The sequence below is a fragment of the Prunus persica genome, chromosome G5 (assembly GCF_000346465.2).
Source record: "Prunus persica cultivar Lovell chromosome G5, Prunus_persica_NCBIv2, whole genome shotgun sequence".
Classification (NCBI taxonomy): Eukaryota; Viridiplantae; Streptophyta; class Magnoliopsida; order Rosales; family Rosaceae; genus Prunus; species Prunus persica.
In genome coordinates, this window is record NC_034013.1 from 18,350,104 (window position 1) to 18,368,842 (window position 18,739).

At 36.9% G+C, this 18,739-nt stretch overlaps 4 protein-coding genes across 10 annotated transcripts; 1 reads left to right on the forward strand and 3 right to left on the reverse strand.

Annotated features, from left to right (window-relative positions):
* LOC18775843 lies at positions 28-4,545 on the forward strand. Of its 6 annotated transcripts, none has more exons than XR_002271868.1 (5): positions 28-330; positions 654-1,560; positions 2,131-2,297; positions 3,524-3,788; positions 4,071-4,545. XR_002271868.1 is itself a non-coding variant. In XM_020564600.1 (4 exons), exons 1-4 carry the CDS (start codon positions 125-127, stop codon positions 3,729-3,731), a joined length of 1,488 nt encoding a protein of 495 aa, XP_020420189.1. In that variant the 5' UTR covers positions 28-124; the 3' UTR covers positions 3,732-4,528. The 6 variants fall into 6 exon arrangements, 2 of the variants coding, with proteins under 2 accessions (XP_020420189.1, XP_007209952.1); XR_002271867.1 differs by having other exon boundaries at positions 4,074-4,545; XR_002271869.1 differs by having other exon boundaries at positions 4,255-4,545.
* Positions 4,649-5,729, reverse strand: LOC18776777 (NDR1/HIN1-like protein 13). The gene has a single exon (XM_007210797.2). The coding sequence runs from the start codon at positions 5,610-5,612 to the stop codon at positions 4,755-4,757; it is 858 nt and encodes a 285-aa protein (XP_007210859.1). The 5' UTR covers positions 5,613-5,729; the 3' UTR covers positions 4,649-4,754.
* On the reverse strand, positions 6,785-11,817 carry LOC18777668 (alcohol dehydrogenase-like 6). Of its 2 annotated transcripts, none has more exons than XM_020564904.1 (10): positions 11,498-11,817; positions 11,232-11,368; positions 10,501-10,538; positions 9,431-9,753; positions 8,751-8,833; positions 8,590-8,665; positions 8,432-8,493; positions 8,074-8,160; positions 7,789-7,950; positions 6,785-7,194 (listed from the first exon to the last, which is right to left on the reverse strand). In XM_020564904.1, exons 1-10 carry the CDS (start codon positions 11,547-11,549, stop codon positions 7,078-7,080), a joined length of 1,137 nt encoding a protein of 378 aa, XP_020420493.1. In that variant the 5' UTR covers positions 11,550-11,817; the 3' UTR covers positions 6,785-7,077. The 2 variants fall into 2 exon arrangements, with proteins under 2 accessions (XP_020420493.1, XP_007209245.2); XM_007209183.2 differs by having other exon boundaries at positions 8,074-8,169; positions 11,498-11,814.
* On the reverse strand, positions 12,304-16,202 carry LOC18776115 (protein N-lysine methyltransferase METTL21A). The gene is made up of 5 exons (XM_007209366.2): positions 15,790-16,202; positions 14,055-14,197; positions 13,490-13,674; positions 12,733-12,846; positions 12,304-12,660 (listed from the first exon to the last, which is right to left on the reverse strand). Exons 1-5 carry the CDS (start codon positions 16,093-16,095, stop codon positions 12,533-12,535), a joined length of 876 nt encoding a protein of 291 aa, XP_007209428.1. The 5' UTR covers positions 16,096-16,202; the 3' UTR covers positions 12,304-12,532.

The following is an 18,739-nucleotide window of genomic DNA, read 5'->3' on the forward strand; positions in this document are numbered from 1 at the left end:
TAAGTAAAATGAAGATCAGAAGCTATTGGGCCTGTAATGGGCCTGTATATCTGTCAAAAGCTACTGTTTTTGTCTTTGTAAAGCACTAGACTAGCAGAAGCGAGAGCACGTTAAGGAAGGAAGAATGAGAAAGGAAGCAGAAGCACAAGTGGAATTGGCAAAAAAGAGATGCAGAGATGTGATCGACCGAATAGAGGGATTGCCAGCTTCCACCAAGATCACTGCTTCTTGCAGACGCACTCTTCTCAAATTGGCCCACTCCGAACTCACTTTCCTCTGCCGCTGTTGCTCCTCCACCGCCTCCTCTTCTTCCACTCCCCTCAACCTCAGGTTTGCCCATTCCTTCCTTCTAACTTCTAAGATTTAATTCTAATGCACTCCTCCTAATAATAATAAAATATCTTCTTTATTTATTTATTTATAATTTACTGCTCCTTTTTTGCTTAGGGTATCTTATAATGAAATTGGAAATATAGGAGAAAAAGATATATATAAACAAATGAAATACAAGTTATCTGCTTTACTTACTACTTGTCGTGTCGTTGTAAATGTAAAGCGCATCAGCAATCAAACGAGTTGAGTTGAGTTGAGTTGAGTTCTTGTTTTGAATGAATGGCAGTGTCTGTCTTGTTTGTAAACTAAATAGTAAATAGTAATTTTGGCAGTGTCAATATCGGGCACCTCGAGGCAGTTGTTCACCTTCTCCAGCAGCCTTTCATCACTGGTGTTTCCCGCGTTTGCAAGCCAATTCCTTTGTCAACTTTAGCCCCACATCCACATGGGCAGAAAACCGACCCTTGTCTTAAAATACATGTTGATATAGTATGTACTCTCCATAGGAACCCTGTCTGGATTATTGTATCTGATAGGAACCCAAAATACATTAGTTGGAGTGGCAGCAGCTGCGGATCCCCTTACAAAAGGGATAAGAGTAAGGGCTTAAAATTGCGTATTCAGCAAGTCACTGCTGCTGCCCGGTCAGCCGTGGCACTGAAACCTTCCTCAGTTATTCTCTTCTTTTCAAACCGAAATGGACTTAGCAGCATTGTTTGCGATAAACTCAAAGATGAATTTGGGGCCACTGAGTTTCAATTGGATTTTCCTGTTTTAGATTTTAATTTTGATTTATCCAAGGAAGCAGGTGAATGGACTAATGTACTTGTTGCGAGAACATATCAAGAGGCTTGTGCATTCGAAATAAAGGTTAGTGATACAAGGAACACTGTTTTAAGTTCAGAATCTGATGTGAAGGATTCAAGCCTGGGAGAGGCTGCTGATACTGAGAAAGATCCGTCCGACTCAACAGAGCACACAGAATTTTGCCGTGCTTTCTCTAATCTTATTTCAAGAATGGAATTCTACTCATTGTATCTAAAAAATGGGGAATCCGCTCAAGTTGGGAGTCTTCTGGGTCAAAGTGAACTTATAAACTTTGATACAACTGCCTTGATTGCTCTTGTATCAGGTATTAGTAATGGTGGCACTCCAAAACTTTTGGCTACTCCAGAAAGTGAATTGAGGCAGCGGTTTAAGGGTAACTACGAGTTTGTGATTGGACAGGTTAGTTCTTCCTGGTTGCACCTTTTGTTTGGAGTATTGGATATTTCTTTCCACATTGTTGGAGAGGTCCCAAGTTCGAATCCTCCCTCCCCCAATTCAGAAAAAAGGATATATTATTAAATATACTTAGCAAGCGTGATAATAGCAGTTATTATAGTAAAGTTTTACTGCTCAAATCTTTTGTTACATTTTATGCTACCTATAAAGAAATTAATAAGTAGAAGATCATATTGCTCTCTCTCTCTCTCTCTCTCTCTCTCTCTCTCTCTCTCTCTCTCTCTCCCCCTTATTCCTCTTTGCCCACGAGCAAAATGGTCAAGTATTAAGACTTGGCAGTATGTTAAAATGACAACTTTTAAGATTTTATTCACCGGTTCCAATACATTGAACTTCTGTATTCTGTTGATTAATCTTTTCCTAAAATGTTTCTTGTGGTAAAAACTACTGTGCTGACTCCCAAGGTTTGTTTATCTTCAACCATTTTTTTTTTCTTCTTGAAAAAAATATTGGCCTTTTAATAGATTTAGTTTACATTAACATCCCGGGTACGGTTTCTTGATCTTCTGCCAGGTGATGTCTGAAATTCAGAATCCAATTCTTGTTGAATTTGGTCGCACAATATCTGGGAAGAGAGTCATAATCTGTGAAAGTGTTCGTTCAGAGTTCAAAGAGTTAGTATTGATGTGTGGAGGGCCCAATGAGAAGTTGAGAGCTAGTCAGTTACTGAATTGTCTTACGTGAGTTTTTGACCAGTTTTTTCTTTTTAACTTCTTTGAATTTTTTTTTTTATCTGCATTAATTTCAAAGGGAAATAAACAGTGACATGATAGAGAGAGAAAAAAAAAAACTAAACTAGTCAAAGTTGAGCATATGATCTACAAGGTCTGCTTTAATTGCATTGTGTGTAGTTATTCTATTTCGTACGACGTTGTTCTTTAAGTTAAAGCAACATGGTTATTTTATTTTGTGGTTCACATTTAAAGATGTTCTAATACAAAATAGTTTAGTGATGTCCTTCACAACAAACTCTTTTACCCACCTTTAAGTTTTAACCGTTTACCAGAGGACCAAAAATAGCTCAGTGAGGACCAGTGGGACTAGCAGCTGACCACAGTAAATGATTGCTGGGAAGGAGGGAAAACCATAAAACCCCCATTGATGAGGACAGATTTGGCCAATTTGGGTTTCCTCAGAAGTTTGCTGAATTTTCTTATTTATTATTGTCAGGGTTAATTTCTCCCAAGGGTTACTTATGTCCTACCTCTGGCCCCTGCGGCCCTGCCTTTGCAACCTCCTTCAGTTAGTAGTTGTCGTTCTTTTGGGCTTTCTGTGCATGTGTGTTGTCTCTAGTATACTTATTTCTTAGAACTTCAAAAAATTTCACTGATATAATTCGCCTTAGGTTGCAGAATGCTTCAACTTAATTGGTGAGTTAATCTTGGATTCATGATTTAGGTGACCTTCTTAGATTGCATTTGGAGAATTACACTTACATATTTGCTTCCAAGGTTGGTAAAGTATGTAGATTCTGTTCCCCTCAGTGTAGGACATTAAGCATATCTATAGGGCTTTTTTTCTTCTTCTATATATGTAGGAAACGAAAAAAATTGTAGAAATAGGGAAACAAGCACAGTAGACATTTGTGAGAACCAACCAACCCTAGTCTGCAATGTGCATTAAGTCCAAACAGGGTTAAGCCTGTCCGAAAAAATTTGAGTTTCATTGACATTCTGTTTGATCTGTTTGATGATTTTTGCTCCCTTATATATCTATGGTTAATCGTGGTTTAAATATGAGTGGTGATTTGCCCACTCCAATTGTATCCACTTACACTCCATTTTATAACTAAAAAAGGAGTGTTAGTGGATAAAATTGGAGTGGGGAAATCATTACCCTTAAATTTATATGTATATATAAAAAAAATTGTATTATCCTGCACTAATAACCTTTAGGACTGGTATAGGGTTGTTCCTGATAGTCCTTCTGAACGCATGATGAACCTTCCAACCACTAGAAAACTGGCTTTGAAGAATAAGGTTGTTTTTGGTACTGGTGATTACTGGTGTGCTCCAACTGTAACGGCAAATATGGCATTTGTGAGAGCAATTTCACAAACTGGGATGTCCTTGTTTACCATTGAGCACAGACCTCGCGCTTTGACTGGTGATTAGTTCTATGTTGTCCTCAGATTAAGAAGTGAAGCATGCTCCCATGGATGGTGATATCAGGTATAGTTAATCCATGTTAACAATTGAAGTGATTGAATATGTATCTACATTCATTAATAGCTACCTTTACACTTATAGAGAAACAAGCAAACACATTATCCATTCTAACTGTTACATCAAATGTGTGTTGAAACTGATTATAGGAATATCCTCTAAACAAATGTACATCTAGAGTTTTGTGAGAGTAATGGTTGGTTGCAAGGGTATGCAACTTTTGATGAATTGTTTCCTTCAGTCTGCAATGTGGCTTAATTTAATTTCACACATAATTGTGGCTGCTAGTAGTAAACAGATTCTTGAAGAAATGAAGTCCTGCAAATAATACAATGAAGAACCCAAGTTTCATATGGGAATGGGCAATGGTTTATGGAATGACTGAGTGGCTGCTTCTTGCTATATTGGGGTTTGATCTATGATGAGCTATTCCAGAGAACGTAAAAAAGAAAATTCATTATTTCCTCTGTAGGTCATTGAGGGGTTTGAAGATCTGCTTGAATTTGGGGGGTGGCATTTTTGTCAAACGGGACCTGCTGGATCAGCTGAGACTTGAACTGATCAGAACACCTGGTGGTTTGTGGCGCCCATATGTTCCAGTCGTTTGGGTACATCTAGGAGACGGTGGGTTCTCTGATCTTTCTAGTTATAAAACTCAAATTATTGACGGACATGCCACTGTCATGTAAACCCTATAATAATGTAGGCTTGTAAAACAGTTTTTATAAGATGTTGCTTTAGCCACACGGTATTGTGATTTTCATGCATTCGAGGATTCTCATCTTACTACAAGATTAAAAGGAGAGCAATGTGGAAAACAATCAAATTCAAACCTTCCATCTCAAAAACAAAAAGGAAAAAGAAATAAAGAAAGAAATGCAATAAAGAGAAGGGAAGGGGATTAAAACAGGTCCCATCCCATCTCCAAAATTGTAGACAGACAGACACAAACTTGATGCCGGATTAATTCAATCAAAGCTTCAATCTAAATCTACAATTATTAGCTTTAATGCTAATCAAGTTATTAGCAGTTAAGCTATCCACCACCAACAAGCATTCCCCCAAGATCCTTACCTTCCTGAGCTTCAATCTCCCGAGTTGGATTGCTACGGGTGCATCAACCTTAAGATCCAAGGGGATGCGTCCGGTTTGTTGTTGCTGTTGCAGTGCATTCATCAAAGTGTTTCCGTACTGTGTTTGGCCGGTCAAGGCCACGTTGAGTAGTGTTTTGTTCTGGTGACCTTGGTAAAACTTTGGCAGTGTCCCTTGGCAAAGCTTCATGTTTGTATACCACACGCTCAACCGGCCACCTTGCTCGTAGTGAATTCCGATCTTTTTATTTGGGTTATTGGCTGTTATCTTCACGTCAAATTTAGCATATAGAGTCATGTCCAAATTGAGCCTTAGATCGCTTATTTTCAAGCTATCAACCGAGTAATTTGGAAGTTTTGGATGGAAGATAAGGTAGAGAAGGCCAGCAGTGGCTCCTATTATGATGAATACAAAGACAAGGATGCCTATTGTGCAATACATGCACCTGCTCCAACAAGTACATGAACATGTGCTTGTGCTTCTCTTTAAATTTGTTGGTGGCTTCTTCGCATGGATATTAACCGGAAGGCTACTACGTGCTTGTATTTGTAAAGGGTGATGCTCCTGCTGATCAATCTCCTCTTTCTGATCTTTATCAAACTTTTCTTTCTCTGTTGTTGTTGTTATTGATGAACCGTGCCGGTGTCCCTGTGGCTGTGGCACTGCCAGAGGCGCAGACACGGTGGTGGGTGGCGCTTCCACATCCCCAGCAGGATGAACTCTCTGATGATCACCCATCTCTCTCTGTTATTTTAAATAGCTCTCACTCACAACTAACTGCGATCATGGATGATATTGATAGTAGTCTAGATAGATAGAGTAACTGAGAAAGCATTCTTAGTAACTCATGGATATAAATAGAGATTTTGAAAGTTTGAATTAACATTTCCTTCCTAATAGCATTTGCGTATGTGTTCTGCTTCCTTCCTAGGATTAGGATAGGACCTTTTTGGGAGAAAAACCAGAAAGGTTTGAACTGATTACCATCCTCACCTACTCACAACAACAAATGCAACACCAGGTACCGTATATCATTATCATACATGTGATATGGTATGGTAGTTCAGCTAAGTTATAACAAGAAAGAAGCATACACTTAACACATACTTGAACTACCACATTTCCTTGTCTGTTATAAAAGCTCTAGTTTTGAGACACTTGCAACTTAACGTGCTCCTACGAAATTCCAGCAGTTAGCTAGCAAAAGCAAACACTTAAAAATTGAATAAGAGAGAGATTGAATTTGAACCCATATATCTTTTTATTATTATTATTATTTATCAAAAGAAATAGCGTTCCCCTTCTGAACTTTAATTTGGATTTAATTAAAAGGCTTAAATGTCAAAATGGTCCTTGTGTTTTACCATGTTGGCCAATTTAGTTCATGTGTTTTCAATTTAGCCAATTTAATCCCATATTTAGCATTATTAGCCCATATAGTCCAATCCGTTAAGTTTACCGTTAAATAAACATTATACACCTTTTTTTTTGTCCTTTAAAAACCTATAAACCTTTTTGAAATTAATAAAAAATTGAATTAACTTAAAGACATTAAAACATAACATTTGAAGGAAAAAAAAAATGTTATTTGCCTTCGTTTCTTAGTTTTTCCATAAAAAGAAATCATGTGCTGGGCACATGTCACCATTTCCAAGGGTGTGGTAGTCATTTTACATCATAAACACCAACAGGGTCTAGCCGAGTGGAAAATGGTCTTGACTTGCAGCATAGGTCACAGGATCAAACCCCCATGGCATCATTTGTGTGGGTGTCTATGAGAAATCTTCCTCCCCTCTAATTTAGACTATCGCTTGTACTTAACAAAAAAAAGTGAAAAGGAATCTCTCTCTCATGTTAATTTGATACTTTAAACCATATGAGTTTTGTTCACCCATCAAACACGTTGCACGTATGACCAAGAAGATTGAATTAAATCTGTCTTCTCAAATCCCATAGAATGCTAGTGTAGATGCCCATAAGTACTTTAAGAATAGTTTTAACATAGTAACAAACAAGTAATACGGCGGGTTATGTGAGATAGGCTTGAGCTTCCAGTAGATTGCCCACAGATAATCCTACTCCATAAATATCCACTTTCAGAATTCAGATGAAACTTACTTTATTTTATCAGAACAATATGGTACAATTAACTCTCTCACGTGTATCCAGGCAAGGCAACTTCAATATGACAGAAAAAGAGAAATTACTTTGCCATGTGGATGACACAACGCAAACACTTCCCTTCTCTCATGAGATTGAAAGCTTTGTTGACATCTTCAAATGGCAGGTTATGTGTTATGTACTCGTCGACTTGGATTTCCTGCAGGTAGATTTTTTGGAATTCAAACAGGCTGTGCATTTTATTTTGTGGATTAAAAAAATGTAACAAGTATTTTTTTCTTCAACTAGAAGAATAATCATGATCGGTCAATGGGAACATGTTATCTGTTTAAAACAGAGATCAACGGTTAACATGAAATAAAACAAAAGAATTTAGCATCATACTGGCTGCAAATTGTCATGCTTTCTTAGCATACACACCTTTAAAGCTGAAGAAAGAAATAGTTTAACACAGAAGAAATAGCAGTGAGAAGGATTAGGAGGAATTTGTTCTAGATGGTTTATAAATTCAACCTAAGAATTTGATACTAAGCGAAATTCAGATTATAACCCTACTACTTCAAACAAGATGATTTGATAAGTTTATACATTAGACATTTATCAAACTAAGACATGATAAATTGTTTGGGCATGCCCTATCGCATTCTTGTAACTAGGACTAAACATTGTCAGTAGATTTTCCAGCTACATGAGGACACACTAAATTTTACAACAATGGGAGGGAAAAGGACACTTAATATTAGAAGGGAGATTGGACTTATTGAAGATTCATTGAAGTTTTAGTTAGTATTACCTTTTTTGTGTACATATCTACTAATGAAGGGAGATGAGATTTAGGTTTCCATCCTCCAAATAGAGATCCCTTCAATGTTCTTCCAGTAAGAAATATTCCATAATGAGCTGTTACCTCCGGCTTCACTTTTGGCACACCAAGTGTAACTGTCAACCCCCATCCCTTCAAAGAAACGCCAGATACAAATGAGTGAAGTTCAATAAATAAGAACTCATCACATACACAAAAATAAATATGAGATAGGCTTAGGGGAAAAAGAAAAACACTGAGATATGAGAAATTTACATCGCAGCATGCCTGCAAAGCAGTAGTTACCATTCCAGTGTCACCTATACATTCAAATGAGTAATCAGCCCCTCCACCTGTCAGATTCTTAATAACCTGAAAGAAAGTTAGCTTATATGTATATTTCAAACTAAATGACTTCAAGTTCATTCATCATGGTTCCTTAGACATATCACTGTTGCATTATAAGATTCACTATATCACCAATGAGATAGAAATTCCAATCACCTCATTCAATTTACCACCAAATCCGGCATCAGTTATGCTGGCTATTTAATTCTTTTTATTTCTTTCATAATAAATTTCACTTGGGAGGGCGGCAGGGGAGTATGGTTGTTTCTGTTTATTTCAACATTACCTGTTGAATAGGATCTTTGCTGTCATGAGGGTTGATAAATGCTGTAATTCCAAAAGCTTTTGCTGTACAAATAAGAGCACTTCTTTACCAACAAATACATTAGGGACTTGTACCATAGAACTCCAGACAGAAAAAGAAAAAGAAAATAAAAAAAATACCATTTTCACCCTTTTCAGGATTAGTGTCAACACCAATTATTTGAGATGCTCCCCTAAGCTTAGCACCCTGTGCAACCTATCATACAAGAAATCATTACTGTTTAAGTCATGCTGCTGTCATATTTGAAAAGTGAAAACTGTTAACAAGTCTCTGCACTTACAGAAAGGCCTACGGTCCCAAGACCAAATATCACCACACTTGATCCATTAGATATATCAGCAACATTCCAAGCTGCACCCAAGCCTAAAAATATATCAACATATGTCAGCAACGTTTTTCCTTGATCAAGAATTGCAATTACATATGTATGTGACTACGTGCAGGGGCATGTGAGGGCTATCCGATTCCTTTTCTTCTGCTCCTCCCTATCCCCCATCACCTCCAAAACAAAGGAAGCCTTTTTATATTATTCCTTGCATTTTAATTGTGAAGAAACTTATCATTAACGGAAAATTCATTCCTTTATTACAACATGAACACAGACAAACACCAACTTGCATATGCGAACCAAATTATACACCTATGTGCAGGGCAAGTGCAATATTACAAACATCAGTGATTATTTGTGCTTTAGCTTTTTTATGCTCCCACTCGAAATTACTATTTGATTCTCATTCACATTCTAGTATTTAAACTTCTATTTTCAGGTCATTTAGTTTGGTCACTGCAAGGAAACTTCTACCCAATACCAATAATTTCTAGCTACACCTGTATAGCATATCTGAGCTATATATGTATGTATGCATTTATCATATGCATGTATTTACGTAAATACAATGAAAGAATAAATGGTCATGGTATCATGTGATTTGATGGCAATATCATGATTTGAAACTCTACCTGCAGCTACTCCACAACTGAGAAGGCATACTTTCTCCAAAGGCACAACTGAGCTGATTTTGACAGCACATCCCGAGTGCACCACAGTATATTCACTGAAACTTGAAACTGCACAATAATGATAAATGGGCTCCCCATTTATGGAGAAGCGCGTCCTCTGATCACAGTGCATTACACCTCTCCTTTCCAGCCCCAGTACTTCACATATGTTGCTTTTACCTGATGTGCATTGCCTGCATTTCCCGCACTCTCCAATGAAGACTGTTAGCACATGGTCCCCTTCAGTAAACTCAGTAACTCCCTGCCCAACACTCTCGACAATCCTGAAAAATAGCTATTGGGAACTTATATCACCTAAAGAAGTATAGCAAATTAGCAATAATAATATAATATCACGGCACTGTGGAGTAGTTGATCATCCTCACCCTACAAGCCATTCAAAGCTTATTGATATTTTCTCTACGCCTTTTTGTATTTCTTATATAAGTGAAACTGTCCTTTACTTCAAACCTAAGGAAATAAGTTTTGGTGCTGTAGTGTATCACAAGAGCAACAGTTCAGTATAGCATGGTTATCTTCAACACACTCTGATTGTATCACTCCTAGAACAATGCTTGGCTCTTCACCAGTGTGGATGAAGGTAATCACCAATTTAAAAGCATGAATTGTTGAAAATGGTGGGGAGTACCATATTAAATTGTTGTTAACTATAATCATTTAATGTTGCAAAGATAACAGGAGAAAATGGTGAGTGTGACACCCCAGTAGGAAGGAAAAAGTTCTTCCTCACCAGTGAGGAGCCAAGCATTGTCCTCACTTCTATACCTCAAGTATCACCTCTAACCCAAACCTGAGCATCCAATGGAAGGGCCAATTCAGCTCAACACATGTTACAAGCAAGGCATACATCTAGAATATAAAAAATTAACTAAGAAATTGACTAAACAATTTTACGGCCTGATAATTGGAAACCACTTGTGCATTATGCCATAGTTTCTCAATCTTACATTAGATAGCTAGTACTATAATATAAATATAAGTAGATGAAAAAAAATAGGGAAATAACTTACCCTGTTGCTTCATGGCCAAATATTCGAGGAAAAATAGCCTGCAAAATAACAGGGGGAAATGGAGTAGGATGAAATACCAGTATTCTCATGAATAAATTCAGCACCCTTTTTCCTAAGTTTTTATCAGGGAAGTATAACTGCATTGAAAGAACGGCGGTGTGGATGAAATACGAGTATTCTCCTGCTTCATGTGATGATGTGAGGGAGAAGGTAGAAGATGCTCTTTAAGGAGAATCCATGTTCAGTAACCATCAAGGGGTATCCATAAATAATCATATTTTTGGTATCAACATACATAACTTTTTTCAGTAAGATGAATAGTCAGTTGATACTTAGCTCCTGATAGGTCTGAATTTCGAAAAATTTAAACAGGATATTAATTCATGGATAAGTTCATTACTTTAAACCAAGGTTTACTTCTTCTCAGTAACTTTAATGACTAATCTTGAACAATTGTTTTACTAGAAAATTAATCCATCTGGAAAGAAGAAAGCATATCTGGCAGTGGCAGAAACAAAGTTTTAATTTTTCTTGGTCAGATAGAAACCATAAGTAATTGTTAAACGAATTTTCCTAGCCAGATAATGATTATTTTCCTAGATGTTCAATAAGTAGGAAACAAGAAAAAAAAAAGTGAAGGAAAAGTAATATTCTTTTATCTCTATTTGTGTTGAAAAGAAGAAGAAAAGAAAGGGGGAAAAGAGTAGGACAAAATAAGAAGAGGAGAGTACCTGAGACTCCCAGGCAGTGATGTCACTGCGACAGAGAGAGGTGCAGACGACTTTGATCCTTATCTCCATTGCCTGAGGTGGATTCACATTCACTTCCTCTATCACCAAAGGCTTTCCAGCTCCCCATGCCACCGCAGCTTTTACAATTTTTGTAAAAAAACACAAAATAATACATGATTAATAACTATAATTAGAAGCAAATTCCATATTCATACTGTGAATGTGAAGATTGCAGCAAGCATGCATTGTAGAAATAACATACATACCTTTGCAGGTGATGACATCGGGTTGTTTTACGCAAGGCAATGACATTTGCATTTGCTGCGCAAAGCTTGTCTTCCTGAATTAATATTCCGAAGACAAGACAGACAGACAGCGAACAATCAACAAAGAAGAACCAGACGAGGGAGACGACGAGGTTGGCTGGAGTGAGGGAGCAAAGCAATTGTCTTTAGACTCTCCCCTCTTTACAAGTCAACAAATAATCTGTAGCTGTGGTCTCTACAAAAGCGGGGTTGGTGGGTAAAGGTTTTCTTCACCTAACCGTTGCATAGGGGGGATAGGCTGTCTTTTACCGGACACTCCACTCCACCTTGTTTTTCTTCTTAAATAAAAAAAATAAAAAAAATCAGGTACTAGAATTTGAGACATCTCATTCAACAACATTGGAATTGGAAACAAAAGTACTGTTAAAATGTGACAATGTTTTAGTTTGAGTTTGGATGATCGAATAATGAAAATAAATTTTAGTTCTATGTGCACAAAAATATTGGCGACTGGATTTTATTCTAAATTACATTATTCATTAAGTAATTCCTTTTATTATTGGGTTGGTAGCCGTTCGCAAGGCACCTTTGCACTGCGTATCATATCATCAAGGAGAATATGAAGAAGGGATTACGAAATGCAAGTGCAAGACAGACTAACAACTCCGACAAGACAGACAGATTCTAGCCATACTCTATAGACACCAATCAAAACGATTTAGAGAGTTGGGGAAGCAAAGGTTGGTGACTGACTGGTGAGTAGAATTTATCCAATTCCTGCATCATATTTCTCTGACTCGAACAAGTTAAAAAGAAGAAATGTAACAAAAGTTTGATTCCAAAATTGAAGCATTCTCTTCTCTTCTGGCATGGCATCACACAAAACTGAAACTAAAAGAGATGAATACAGGCCACAACTTGAGGGCTTTCCTTTCTTTTTATGAATACAGGTCAATGAAAGTGAATTACATGACCATTTATGATTGAACTTGTATTGGTTATGAATTACCCATTGATCATTTCCCCCCTCAACTATCACTTCTTGACGAGAACATACAAAACAACACGACTGCTGCAATAGTCCGGATGCCATTGTCTTTGGTCCAAACGCCCAATTACAAAATCCTTCATTGCGCACTCTAAGAAGTATTCAAGGACAGCATCTGCAGTAGGAAGTAGAATTTGAGTACACTACAGAAAAAGGACATTCAAATAATATAAAAGGCAATTATTACCATTTCGAAGTTCTCCAGCCAAAAAGATTGTTGTTTCACCTCCACAGAGTTGCCGCAGTGTAGACAGCAAATCCAAAACTGCTCCCTCGCTATAGATTACATCAGAACCTAGCACTGGAATAACATTTTGGTAAAAATACAACTTTAACAAAATTTGGTTTTGAGTATTGATACTATTCAATAGCACTTTGACCTAAAAAGAAAGAACATCAAATGACATGAGATTGATTCTTGTCTCAAAGCATTCAAATCCAGGTTCATTACTATGATCAAGAAATGAGCAGTGGAGCATGCAGTAAACTAAGACGACTTTTGGCGTACCATAGAGATGCTGTCATGTAAGAGAATGCAACGAAGATACCAATTTTTTCTCACAAAATACAAAAGCTGCTCCTACCACTTACCATAGAAAGGAATATGCCTTTATGCTATAAGTACTTGATGACAGAATCCTCAATGATTCAACTACCCTTTGGGTATTCTAAGAGAGGCTATTATGCTTTAGCATTCGAAATCATGCTTGGATTAAGACAATTTCGAATTTGATTCTAGAACAGATAACTCTCAGTTGGACTTTTACAAAAGTTTTTGCCGTCAAAATGTGTCCCATTTTGCAAGAGGTTTTTCTCTCTGTTTTTTTTTCTTCTCCAATTTGGTAACTTTTTTTATTAACAATTAACCATCCAAGATTTGATGTGCCGCACTGCAAGGGAAATAGTACATGTTGCTGCTCTATAGGAGAGAACCAACATATTACCAACATCAGGTGGAGGTTCTGTCAGTTCCAGGTCAGGATCATCTCCCCATATGAATTCCATCACTTTTGCTGAACCTCGCATATCTTCATGTCTCAGATTGACTTCAATATTCTTTCTCAGTAGTCTGAGTCTATCAGGAAGATCTGTGAGGACAACTTGACCACCTAGAAGAGCTGCAATGCAGCTGGAAGAAAAAGGAAGAAGAAAAGAAAGATAGCATACAGCAAGTAAGAGAACCATTATTTCAGCCTGGCATATAAATTAGAAACTCAAGCCAAAATTCAGATTTATGTTTTCATGGGGGTAGGCATATAAATGTTAACTCAAGTGTATCTTGTTAGCATGGCCTATCAATCAACCCAAACTGCACACAAGTAGAGTTCTGTTGGATAAGGTGATCTAACAGTACAGGCTTCAAATTCTACCCATTCAAAAGCTAGTCTAATAATAGAAAGTACTGATAGAACAGTCCAGTTAGACGTTCTAGCATATGAAATATTTTCTGACAGAAATTAGAGAACAAAAAAAGATAGATGTAAAGAAAGTGATTGTAATTATAATTACCCGACTAATCCACAGCCAGAGCCCAATTCAACAACTTTCTTGCCTTGAAGAAGTAGCAACTCTGAGTCCGAAGCATGCTCTAGAAACTTCCCCAATATAACTCCACTGTCCCACATGACAGCACCAGTTACTCCAGGTGTGCTCTACAGTTCAATAAGTTAAATTATTCAAGAAAAATTTGAATAAACATTGAGAATTCTAGAAGGTTAAAGAACTTAAAAGTGAGTGGGATGTGATGATGGTGGAAGCTTTAAAATTCATTCAATCAAAATCTATTCTGATGCAACCATCTAATCCTCTGGAAAAAAAAAAAAACAGATGTTGGAGGGCACCAAAAAAGGATTGGTCTTTATATTGCATCTGTATACCACAACAAAATTAAAGCACATCTTCATTTATTTAGGGTTTTTTATTTATTTATAACAATGACCCTCATTGGCATTGTTTTTCTGCTGCATTCTAATATGTAAACTGCAAGACACTTTCCAGTTGCCCATCTTACTTGATAACAGTAACAGTAAGCCAAGACTCTTTATTCCTTTCTTTAGTTTTATGATAACCTGCAGCTAAGTTTCGAAAAAGGTTGTGCCCCATCATAACATGGTACTACAGATAGTCCAACACTTCTGCATTACAATATTCACACATTCAGTCTAAATAACTCATTATAAAAGATTATGTCAGCAGCCTTTGATCCTGTAGATGTCATAGCCACTGGGCATACTACCTTCCCTATCATGGTCAAGCAATGCTTCATGCTGCTGACTATTATGTAACGCTACCAAAACTTCACTCTTTATTATCAGATACATGCGGATGAGCACTCTAGACACTACAATGGGTCTAATGTCATCTAGTTTTATTGCACATGCTTCCACTTAATCGAGAAGCTCTATAATGTGCTCTTCCCGTTGACATAGAAGCATGGTGCCACCAAGTACTACCAGTATTTAACTGTCAAGGGGAAAAGAATCCAACCTGCCACAACATCACACCTGTAGCCCCATCAATGTATTTCTTCTTTAATTGCTTCTCATTTCTCAGCTAGGTATTGAATTTCATCTCAAGCTCGGAACAATATTACTGTTGAACTAACATTCAAGTGTATAGGTCACAGGATTGGGAGCATAACGGAATGCATACCTACCGCAAAATGTGGCACACAGGTTACGCGTTTTACAGCTCGTAATGAAAGCTGTCTCCAAGTCATGAAATTGTCAGCGGTTTATATAGGCTTACCTTGTGCACCCCAAGAACTTCAAAATCTATGAAATTTCCATACTAGGTTTTATATTCTAGTATTTAAAAATGGAAACTCGGTTTGACTTTTTATCTTTATTAATCAAAGGCAAGGTACAGGGACTCTCAAGTAATGAAAAGTAATTTCATAAAACTCTATATTGGTGTTTTGGCATGGAAGTATACATTTCTCCCAGCCATAGTTTACCTCTGTGGCCCAGAAGTCATCAATCATACTTTTTCTCCCAGCCCCATAATGACTGGGGAAAACAAATATTTGTTTCCAGAAACTAGCTACAACAGTAAGTAATAAAGCGTCCGGATTTTTACTAGGTAGATTTCTTCTTATACTTCTTTCTATCTACGTATCTAGAATGCTATTTTGCTATTTTTTTAGCTTTCAAGAAGTCTAGGTCACACTGAAACAAGCATTGAAATATTTGAATGGTAAATTAAAATAATTGTAGAAAGACAAGCAAAAAAAAAATATAGATACCAAAGAAGAAGGGGACTGGAAAATGGCGAGTGAGTGACCACAGACATCGAGTTTCAGTTGAAGAGAAGACTGAGAAACGAATGCGTTTGGTTTGGAGAGAGTTGGCTGTTGCATTCCCCACAGCAGCATTATCTCCTCTGAAGCTGCGGTAGCAGCAAATGAATCCAATTCTTCTTCTTCTTCTTCCTCCTCTTGTTCTGCTTTCACCCTCAGCAGCCTAACCATACCTTTGTAGGATCCCAACGTAACCATTCTTTCCTTCTCTTCTTCTTTTTCTTCTTCCAATACTATTTCTTCTGTGGCCATGACTACGGGACTAGAGGCCTTCGTGGTGGAAATGGAATTGGGAATTAATAATGGGATTTTAGGAGAAGCAACTTTTACAGCCCCAAGAGAGCTCCTCTGAGGAATTCTACCATTGACTTTGTTACTCATAAGCTAATCTTGGCCGTCCCGCACAACCAACGGTTAGGCTTATAACAAACCGGATTATTATACGCTACCTATGCTTACAGTCCTGATCTCTTGGACTACAGGGGTCCAAGAAATTTGTGGTCACTCACCGTTGGATGTAAATTCAACGGTTCACTCACTCTTGCACTCATTTTAAAAAACTTTTTTCAACCATTGGATTAATATCCAACGGTGGGTGACCACAATCTCTTGGACTCCTGTGGTCCAAGAGATCGGGACTGCCTATGCTTATACTTATATTTAGTTATTAAATTCTTAGATTTTTAGGTAAAACAGTCACTAAACTTTAGTCCGATTCGCATTTTTGTCTTTCAATTTTTAAAATGGTTCCAGTGGTCCTTAAACTCTATTTTCGTTAGTAATAAAAGTCATGACGTCTGTTGTATTAAGTTTTCTATTAAATATAAGGGTGAATGGGTCTTTTTATGTTAGTTTTAGGATTCAACTTTCTGAAATTCATCTTCCGTCACAAATATGTTGTAAATCATGCCCAAAACAACCCCAAATTGAAAACCCCTTCCTATTTTGGCTAACCTTCTTCTTCATTCATTTTTCTTCTCTTTTGGGCTCACCCTTGTCAATTGAAATGTAAATTTTGTAAGATGAGTTTTTCTTTTCATGCTTGTATCTATCTTCTCTCATTGTGTTTTCCCACCTAGACATTTTTGTGTGTTTAGAAATGAGCTACAAATGTATGAAATGAAATAAGGCATATAGAGAAAGTTGGAGGTTTAGGAGAAAATAGGATGAGTTGTGTCTTCTTGTGTCTGCTAAGAGAGAAACAAAAGCTGCAATGGAATTGGAGGGTGTGGAAATTGTGAAAATGGGCACTGTTTAAGCTTAGCAAATGTCGAGATTTTCTGGATTTTTGGCAATGAAGAGAAGGAAGCATGAAGTTGGACTCAAATTGCAGTCAAGTTGGACTCAATTCAGTGAATTGGTCAAAGCCTGAGCCCCAATACTCGAAACCTCTTCATTTTTTGAACTATAGCATATCTTCATCTTCACAAATATGTTAAAAGCCTTATTCGACCCTCAATTGCTCCCCATACTCATTTTTGACAAAAAATCCTGACACAACAGACGGAAGGACTTCTATTGCTAAAGAAAGTGGAGTTTAAGGATCAACACAACTATTTTGCAAATTAAAGTACCAAAATGTGAATTAGGTCAAAATTTAAGGATTATTGGACCTAAAAACACTCCTCCGTTTGAATGAAGGAAAATAACTAGGAATTTAGTTAAAAGTAGGGAATTTAATAGAAGAAACTAGCCTCTCTGCACGCGCTTCTGCGCCTGCGAGAGGCTTTTTTTTAAAAAAATTTAAATTTATTTTAGAATTAAAAAAGATAATGGATAGTTGTGTTCCATAAAAATAGGATCCATTATCTGAATTTTCTTTTATTTTTAATTTTTTTAATATGAAAAATTGTGAATTTACCATATTATCCTCATTTAATTAATAATTTTAATTCTTAATGTTTGCATTAACCAAGGGCATTTTCTGGTATTTTGAATGTTTCACCATTCTCTGCCTTTTGCTTTATATATATAGATTAACAATTCCATTGTTTGGTAACTTAAGCGCATAATTTATTAAATGTCGCGGAAAAAAATCGTGAAAATTGGGGCATCAATTCTCGAGTTTAATTTCCACCAAAATATGTGTCATTTCACAATTTCCATAGTACCATTTACAAAATTCTATCAGTTACAAAATTCAACATACATAAATCCAAACACTGAAATCTTCAATTGCCAAAAATTGAAATGATGGAAATCTAAATTCCGTAAATTTAGAATTCTATGTAATTTTCAATTCCTTTATCCAAACGGAGGGTAAATTATTCTATAACCCAATATGCGGGAGATTCTCCAATATGTTTAGGAGAGAGAAATGTGATATGCTATTTTTTTTTTCCGATCAAATAGAAACTTTATTAGATAAACTTCAATGGCACAATCAAAGACATCAACAAGAGATTTAAAATACCAATCCCAAGAGGGCAACAAATAAACATGCTAAAAGCAAAACTAACGCGGAAAAAAACCACACTAAAACTACTAGCCCACATGTTTCATTTTCATTTTACCTAGATTACCTACCAACAAGATTCATGACTCCCAAGAAACCTTAGCCGCTCTTTCTCTTTGTGAGTCCTAAAGGAAAACTCCATAGAGGGGGAGGAGAAAAAAACGTCACTGCCCCTCCTCCCCCTCTTTTCTTTTCGTCTTTTCCTTTTAGATTAGTGAATAAGTTCACTGAGGTGTTTTGAGCCCATTGGGATGGTTTCTTCTGAGCCATAATTAAATTGAAGTTCCCCATCACCCATTTTAGTCTATGTGGCCGCGAAGATGCTTCTTCAGGTGGTGGTGGTAAAGTTCGTTTAGGCTCATGGGTAAATTTAGGATTGTGATTATGTTGGGTTTGTAGGCTTTGTTTGGGCTTATGGCTAATTGGGATATGGAATCTTAG